Below are 9,153 nucleotides of genomic sequence, written 5' to 3'. Positions count from 1 at the left end.
TCTCACGCTTGAGGTATTCGGCTAATCACAACGCACTGGATAGCTGGCTAATCAGAGCACACCTCGCTTTTCAGACTGATGAGCTTTGTAAAAATCGACGCGTTTCAAAAAGGCGGGGCATAGAGGAGAAACAATAATGTACAGTATGTGGAAAATAATGTGTTTTTTTAACTTTAAACCGCATAAACACATTTCATTACACCAAATACACAAAATAATGTTCTTTTTAGCAGCATCATATGACCCCTTTAAAAACGTGTGTAAACGATAAGTTTTCGTGACCACGTAGCACAGCAATGTCACGTGATCGTGTAACTGCGATAGAGAAGATAGTCCAAAATCTCTACGGGTTGACAAATTTCTACTGGTTAATTGTGTCTATTGGTATATCACCCACCCCTACAACAAACAATGTCATTTCATAGAAGAGCAGTTCTTTATTTGTTCTTTTAGATGTAATTTATTGCTTGCGTTTAGACGGGTTCAATTCTTATAAAGAACAGGCCCCAATCATGCTGGAACCTCCGTAGGCTGTTGATCACCTCATTTTCATTCTTTGTAATGTGTTTGTCTCCTAAAAATACTGTCTTTAGTGCCAAACATTTATATTTAAATAAGACTTTGACTGTGTATTAAAACCTAGTGAGCTACCTACATAGACAGCGAACAAACCTTTGAGGCCAAAAATGCTGTCTAGGTTAGAAGCTCCCTTGGATTTGGAGACACTTGGTGTGACTTTCTCTCTCTCTCTCTTGGGAAATAATCAATTGGCATGGCTTGACAGAGGTTTTTGTCATTTTCTAGTCCGCATCCAATCTGTTTGTCCATCAGTGCTCTATGCCGCCCACGAGGAGCTTTTTCTCACCCCGGAAGCTACAGACCAGACTGTCGCCCATACATGAAGAACCGGAAATAACCCACTACAATCAGCACCTTGTTTTGGTTGTCCCCCTCATGTGATCACAAATTGCAGTGTTCAGCATCATAACACTACATGTGAGGGTAAGATTTACGGTATGGCCCTACTCCTGCTGCTTAGTTGATTCAAACCATCTCTTTGAACTGCAGACACACAAACAGAATTAGGATTGATTGATTCCCAGCAACGCCACACTCATTTTACCTTTAAGTGCGATAAACTCTTCGATATCTACACTGTTGAGTAGAGTGGTTTTAAATGAGACGCACCAGGTGGGTGGTTTGCATGTGGTGAAGATGGTTGCAAGAGTTGACAGGAAGTGATATCAGCACCAGACACTCTTGTCTTGCAACTGCCTAAAAACTCGCCATTGTAGTTAGCTGTGCAAATGGCCACCACATAACACTGAAATAAACTGAAATTTAATGGTCTGCAATGGTTGTAATATGATGTCACACTCTGCACGCTCTTTTAAATACATAATTCATTAAACAGGTGGCAAATTATTTACATTTATTCATATTTATTTAGAATATGTAAATTATTTAAATTTATTATGTAAATATGCAATCTACTCCACTTTACTGAAACACTGCACTCCTGTTTAAAACTTTTTTGTTTTAAATTTAGCTATATATTGATCTTGTATTGGTATTGGTCACATTACAAATTGCAGGGCAGAGTTCAACTTGTTCAACTTTGTGACAAAGAAATTCACGTTAGCATTAAGTCAGTGCAGTGTGTACTGCTCGATCAGAGCTAAATGACTGGGACAATGTTGGAAGCGGGCAACCTTTGTGCTTCCAAAACACCCTCATATGGACCTGCATATGTGAACCGACAAATAACAACCTTGATAGTTGTGTAAATTTGAAAATTAATTAATGCAGGTCTATCACTGAACCCCGCACCATATGGATGAAATATGGATTTAAAGTGTGCCGAGTATGTGTGCACGTGGGTGTTCGCATATCCGTGTGTAATTCCACACGTTCCATCTGCCAATTCGGGCTATTTAAGTTCTTACTATGTGTGTGGTGTTGTTGTCTCTGTGTACTAGAAGCTTCTATCACCAGAACAAATTCCTTGTATGTGCAAACATACTTGGCAATAAAGCTCTTTCTGATTCTGATTCTGATTAATATCTGCACCAGCTCATCACATTGTCTTAATAACAGCGGATTCATTTGGACTGACCCCTGCACCCTGTGACATGCATCAGCAGCTAAATTTGGCCCAATTGTGGTCATAGTCAAATATGCAGCAGTGCATTCCTGCCTTCAGGACACTTTTTCTACTTCTTCTTCTGGCACTGTGTTTTTATGAGTAACACCGAACGGCTGTTAAGCAGCTTTTGTGAGGGTGTTTATAAAGGGTCCTCTTAAATCAGTTGGACTGCATACAGAGCCTTGATAAGTGTTTTCAGTGTAGGGAACAGTCGTTCAGGGTTTCTGTTATTGGGAAGACCTGTTTGCTTCAATGAACCAGTTCCAAAAGAATCAGTTCACAGGTTTGTTGAGTCACCACTGAGAAGTGTTGCCAAACATCCCTGTGCAGCTTTTTTTGTTGTAAAAGACATCAAACTTGCTGTCTGTCATGATGTTTTCAATTATATTATGTAGATTGCCTCAAGTATGTTTATGGTTCCAACATGTTCCCCTTCTGACAGTTTTCCTACTCAAGTTCTTCCTTTAAGGGTGTTCACACTGACAGCAATTAAATTACTAGAGACAGATCATGTTTCACTTAAAAATGTCACAATAAAAGACGATCACAACTTCTAATTTAATGCCGTTTTATTAAATAAAATAAAAATAAATAATTTAATCATTAATCTAATCAAATAAAATTTCATTGTGAGTCAAATTTAAATTGAAGCATTCTTTTTCAAATTGTCCCATTGGTAGTCTTGATGGACATGAAGTTAAACTGCTCAACTTTGTTCAATTCCCAATAGACAATGTTGTTTATCATCTCAAATAGCCAAATCTCTTTGAAAATGAACAACTTAGTTACTTTTTGACTGTAAAGCACTGTCATTGTGAAGGCCTTTTTGCAGTTCAATGTTTTAAGTAAAATTAAAATTTTAATGAAAAAAATTTCCAGTGGCTAGTCAGTCACATATCACTACAATGAAAAAAAATTGGTGTAGGATTTACATTAAAACAAATTTCATTTAGAAATGGTTAATTCACAAATAATTGCAAACAAATGGTTTGTAAGACAAAAGTAACGCATTGTATTAAATGTGAAATTTTGAAGTAGAAAGACTAAAATGGTATTTTCTTGTCAAATGTACTGTAATAATCATTGTAGTTAGGACTTACTAACCCTCACCCAGCTTTGTTTATTAGGTGTTGTATGAGTTAAATGAGGATGTCACCTCAGCAACTGATCAACCGTTGTGGAATGAGAGCCGTTAGCTGATGGGAATTATGTTTAGCATGGGCTAGATTATGAAAAATCATCAGGCAAGTTATTTATATTCCTGTCTTTCTCTGGGCCTTTGCCTCATTTTAGAGACCGCAGAAGCCTGAAGCCTAGCAACCCGCAGAAAAAAAAACAGCACTCCTGTGGTGGGGTATTCAGCACCCTCTTAGTCGGGTTCTTTGTTTTTGCCCTCACTTTCTTGCTTGTGTGTGTGTGTGTGTGTGTGTTCTCATTGCACTTCCTCCCTTGCGCTCATGGGTTTTTCCAGTCACCCTGGGGCCCAATGGAGCAGGAAGCCCCACAAGCTTATCATTTCCTCTGCTACATGGCTCTGCCTGAGCCGCGTGTATGGTAAACACACTCACACACAGATCTTGACAGGCTTGTAGGGTGAATCCAAGTACTGACACACTGACACAGATAACAGCGTGGACGTTAAACAGGTATTTGTAGAAACACACACATCGGAGCCCCTCATGGTGTGCTTGTGTGTCCGTTCAGTGTGAAGTCTGTGTTTTGAGTCCTGAAGGGAACTGGCTAGCTATCCCATTTGGCCACCATTGCCTTTCTGCTAGCCAGTTGGCCCTAGTCATCATCCAATCAGCACATTCCTCCCCATGAATACACTGGGACCACTTTTGGCAGGTCACGCTGGGTGGGGTAATGTTCATATCCTGTGCGCTCACCCTTCCACACACACTTGTATGAGACATCACAGCCGTCACAATAGACCAAAGTTTCTTCTTTCTTGAGCTTGTCAGCCAATTAGTCAGGCATGATTTCTCAGTGCTTAAATAGACAGGTATGTGTAGATGAACAGATGAAAAAAATTTAGGAGGGGAGGGAAAGAATAGATCTTTAGAGGAGAGCGAGTGGGCACAAAGCTCCCTCAGTGCTGGAGTGGCACTGCCAGTTTGCGCGGACCTGTTGTTGTGCGAACACAGACCCTGCTCTGTGTGCGAGCGTGACCCAGCTGCCCTCCCAGCATTACATCAGTCTCCCACATCACCCACACACACAATGAGACTCCAGTCAGCCATCCCTCCATATGCCCAGCACGCTGCCCGCATACAAAAAGCAGCTTTACGCTCTCACACACGTGTGTAGTGTTTTTAGCTGAGCTATTTATTAGTGCGGTTTGCTAAGATAAGCATCTCTATTACTGTCGCTGATACTTAGGGTTAGGGATTTAATCAAATTCCTAAGCATAAGTACAGTATTAAACTTTTGGCATCCTGCACTGTATGCGTTTTGAACATTCACCATCATGTTGTTCCAAACCCTTTCAATCTCTTTGTGGAACAAAAAAATATTTTTAAAAAGTTGTTTTAGACAACATTTGCATTCATTGTATGGACAAAATTCAAATATCTTCTTTTATGTTCCACTGAAAAATGGGGGAAAAAATATAGGTTTAGGGTAATGTGAGGGTGAGTAAATGATGACAGAATTTCATTTTGGGTGAACTATCCCTTTAAATTGAAGGAAGGACTCAAACCAGAATATCATGGATTTGGGGTTAACCCTAGCATTTTGTGTGAATGAGCAGCGAACACATCATCTTCAGAAATTATAACATCTGAATCTATACTTGTGTTGATACATTTTGTTCTGCTGTAGTAGGTTTTAAATAAGGAATATTGTGTGTGTGTGTGTGTGAGCTGTCGCACACTTAGCAGAGGGGGCAGGACAGGGCTGTTGTGTTTCTAGGCCACATTCTTAAGCAGAGAGAGTAACCAGGCATGAAGACTGCTCTCAGTACGGCCCGTCCCTTCTCATGCAACCACAGAAAAAGCCATCTCTCTCTTTCTCTCTCTCTTTTTCTGTCTTTGTGCCTCCCTGTTTCTCTCTCTTCTGCTTGCTTTATTCCCCTCCCCTCTCATAGCTGAACTGGCCCACTTGGCCCCTCTGACCTGCCTCCTTTTCACTTCCTTTGTCTGTGAAGTTCATTCTGACATGTTGCATATTGATTTTTCAGCATAAACACCATTGTGTGTAATCTTATCACCTGAAGCTGACAGCTGTCTCCTAGACGGTCCAGATCTGGTTTAGAAAAGTACCAGGAGCCTCGTTGTATCCTCTGGAAAAACGACAGTCGTCAGCAGATCTGTCACTCCTGGTTTTGTTTAGCCCGGATTTGGCTGCATAACGTGTGTTGCCTCAAACTCGCCACAGGCCACGAGGTGTGAATCTCATCCAGCTGTGTGTCAGTGGAGTTTAGGAGCTACTTGTCTGCCACAGCTTAGAGGAGACACGTGTGTGTGTGAATACGGGTGAGAGAGGGGTGCTTTGTAGTGGTCGACCGATATATCGCCAAGGCCGATATATCGGCCGACCACTGCAAAGCACCCCTCTCTCACCCGATATTTGGCATTTTTCAAATATCGGCATTGGTCGATAAGTTTTTCTGTTTGGCCGATGCGTTCGTGGTGGGACTTTTATTTTGACGGTGCTGAGAACGGCAGCACCTGAACACACAGTGCTCACATTCTCCCTCTTGTTCGCTGTCGTCGTTAACAGTTCTGTCCACGACAGAAGTCGTTCTGTCTGACAGAAGTCTGTCTAATAATCAGATAGAACTGTTAAACAAAGGAATTAAAATGTATACAAAAAAGTATTATAACGATTGCTTTTATATTGTTAGTTATAGATACTTTCTCGTTTGCCGTCAGCATTCAGCAAATACGCATTTATATAATTTAAACAAATCTTTGTATGACTAATGAACATCTGATTTCAAAAACCTTGCAAACTTGCAAAATCCAGCTGTGAGATCTTATGAAGTGTGCATTTGTATCCTGCATGATTGCGTGTTCTCTGCGTGACGTTCAATCCGTGCGAATTGAATACGGACAGGAGGAGATTTCAGCTTCACTGAGACGCGTGATCGACAAACTTTAAACTCGTGATTTCAAATTATGCTGCGCTTCATGCTTTTGCCCAATGTCATATTAATGTCATTTTCACTGTGTGCTGTATGTAAAATGAGTGTTACCTTGGCTTTATTTGAAAAAATGTGATTCCCAATGCACACAAACTTCCAAGAATACTGAGTGCCCTGTTGGTTACAGTGTTTACTTTCCTTTTAATTATATTTTTATTAAATATTTGTTTATTTGTGAAAAATACTTTGTCATTTAAAGTATAAGCATGTTTATTTTACACATTTATTTTTTAATCCAGATTATTTCAAATTTCTTCAATATTAATTAAAAGAAATAAAATGATATCGGCTTTATATCGGCCATTGGCCACCCTGCTTTCCAAGATATCGGCATCGGCATCGGCTGTCAAAAAACCAATATCAGTCGACCACTACTGCTTTGTGTGAGTTTGAGGAGCTCTCAGAGTGGACTTTAAACACTCTGATGGTAGTAGGCCAAAAACTACATTAAGAGAAACAAGAAAATGAACAGGATGGTGGATCCATGTGATCGTGACTTAAATGGCCGTCCTTCTGTTTTTTTGCTTGTTCTGTTTGTTTTTCCTTAATTTTACGGAACCGTTAGCCCACAAATGAACATTCTGTCATTATTTACTCACTCTTGTGTTATTTCAAACCTTATGACTTTCCTCTTTCTGTGGGACACACAAGGAGAAATTTTGAAAATGTACTGGCCACTGTTTACCCTACAATGAAAGTGAATGGGGATCTGGGCTGCCAAGCTTCAAAATAACTCAAAAGCACCTTAAACATTTTACCAAATTCTGTGTTTTCCATTAATTTTCTGAATTCCATTTTAATGGTTTAATTAAATTTTAATAATCAAAAGCGTCTTTAATTAATTGATTTTATATAAAAAAAACTTATTTTATTATTATTATTATTATTTTTGTGATTTATTCCTTAATGTTTTATTAATAATTATTAGTAATAGTAGTACTATCATTACATTAAGTCAGTGGTTCTCAATTCCAGTCCTCGTGTACCACCGCTCTGCATATTATGTATGTTTGTCTTATCACTTCAGATGTTTGTTCTATTCGACCGTAAGTGTCCTGCGAAGTGGACATCACAGGATATTCTACCATGATTCCAGTTCGAAGGGAGCTTATAAATGTTCCATTCAGAGGGCATTAAAGCGCGCGAGACGTGAATTTAAATTGTATTTATTTACAGAGGTATATTATGTCACACTTCACACTTCTCTAGTAAGTTTTGTCTGTGTGTGAAGACGCTGCAGGCCGTGGCGTAGCACAAATTCATGTATGAATGTTCCGAAGTGAAGTAAACTTAAACGGATTTCCCCTGCTCAGGCAATGAACACTGTGTAGGGACCATGTCGATCGGAACGCAGTTCATGCATGGAGCTCTCTTCTAACTAGCTGGTTATCTGAATCAGGTGTGCTAAATAAGAGAGACATGCAAAATGTGCAGAGCGATGGTATGCGAGGACTGAAATTGAGAACCGTTGCATTAAGTAATATATTTCTGTCACAGTTTCTCCAACATAAACCTAACTTTTATTTTGACTGGTTGCTGTGAAGACCTTTAAAGTCCGTGTGAACCAGAAGTTTCTGCCGACTTTATTTCAGTGTGGTGACGTATTTCCAACTGAAACGGAATATTGAATAGAGGGCAGCCAACTAAAGGTTGGAGGGGCGTGGTTAAGCATATTCTGCCCAAGCCATCAAACTGACGTCATGTTAAACAAATCACTTGTTAACGTTAAATATCTTTGCAAAAAAAGGTGCATGAACCTACTACTACATCTTCTACAAACTTGTCTTATATTATGTTCAGAAATAATACAAGGAAAATGCTTTAAAAAAATATCAAAAGGTAATTCAAATTCAAAATGACTGAAGGTATAACACCAGTATACTATTATTAACTATAAATGTTCTGTAAAAACAATGAACAGCAACTTTCAGCCTGTCACCATGATGCAAACATGAAATTTCAGACATACAGTAGTAGTTCTTTACAGGTTTTTATTCGGTTGTGCTGCTTTTCCACTGTTTTTTCTATGTATGTTTGACTGTTGTGCTTGCGTCTCTTGCAGCGTCTCATGCATGAAACGGCGTTCTAAAAATGCGGCGCTGAAGTTAAAAGAACTTCAACTCAACTCCCATCTTTCTTCCTGCATTTTTTTCCTATTCCACTGCCCGCGTCGCATCTTTGTCAACACAAAAGCGCATTCTGTGTGAATGGCACCTAGTGATATATTCTACTGACGGTCCTTCACAGAGCGCGTACATCTATCAATCTTTTCTCTTTACTGTTAACACTGACATATTGTAAAAGTGTCTAATTCTAACGTTTGGTAATATTTCTATTCAAAATCATGATTTCTCGATTTATAAAAGTAAAATTGTGGCAAAACATTAAATTCGAATTAATCGATAAAATCGGAAAAATCGCCTAGGCCTAGTATAAGCTAAAGTAAGGATGCTTTGCTTCAGCAATAACCTCTAATTATGAAATACCCAGCAAGAAACTTGTTATTGTGTGTATTGTCTGTTCACCAGTCTTCACAAAGCCAGAAAAGCTCAGTTTATGGTTGTAGACGTGTGGCCTCATCCCATCTCAAACAAAATATTTATATATTTGTGTCTTTTTGTGTTTTGTTCTTATAGGTGACATCACACAGAAGGGCTATGAAAAGAAACAAGCTAAACTTCTTGCACCGTTCGTACCACAGACCCAAAGTAAGACTCACCACACAGACTTCCTGTCTGCTTATTTCCCTCCTTCTCTCGGTTTCTTCTTTTGCATGCCACACAATGCCATTGTCACACTGATCAAGTCAATTAAATATAATGTAGAAGTATGACATCTGTCACATTGTGTTAATTATGTT

The 9,153-nt window shown here is 39.2% G+C and overlaps 1 protein-coding gene across 2 annotated transcripts in view; it reads left to right on the top strand.

The window, feature by feature from the left end:
• LOC107716198 (disco-interacting protein 2 homolog B-A-like) overlaps window positions 1-9,153 on the top strand; it is a 63,070-nt gene that overhangs the window by 35,459 nt on the left and 18,458 nt on the right. For both annotated transcript variants that reach the window (XM_016522567.1, XM_016522566.1), the window contains exon 2: window positions 8,930-9,001. In XM_016522567.1, coding sequence (XP_016378053.1) covers window positions 8,930-9,001 — 72 coding nt within the window. The remainder of the gene's footprint in view (window positions 1-8,929; window positions 9,002-9,153) is intronic.

This window comes from Sinocyclocheilus rhinocerous, unplaced genomic scaffold (genome assembly GCF_001515625.1).
Source record: "Sinocyclocheilus rhinocerous isolate Xijiao unplaced genomic scaffold, SAMN03320098_v1.1 scaffold148, whole genome shotgun sequence".
In the NCBI taxonomy this organism is placed as follows: domain Eukaryota; kingdom Metazoa; phylum Chordata; class Actinopteri; order Cypriniformes; family Cyprinidae; genus Sinocyclocheilus; species Sinocyclocheilus rhinocerous.
The sequence above is the reverse complement of the archived record's forward strand: the minus strand, read 5'-3'. Positions and strand labels throughout refer to the sequence as shown.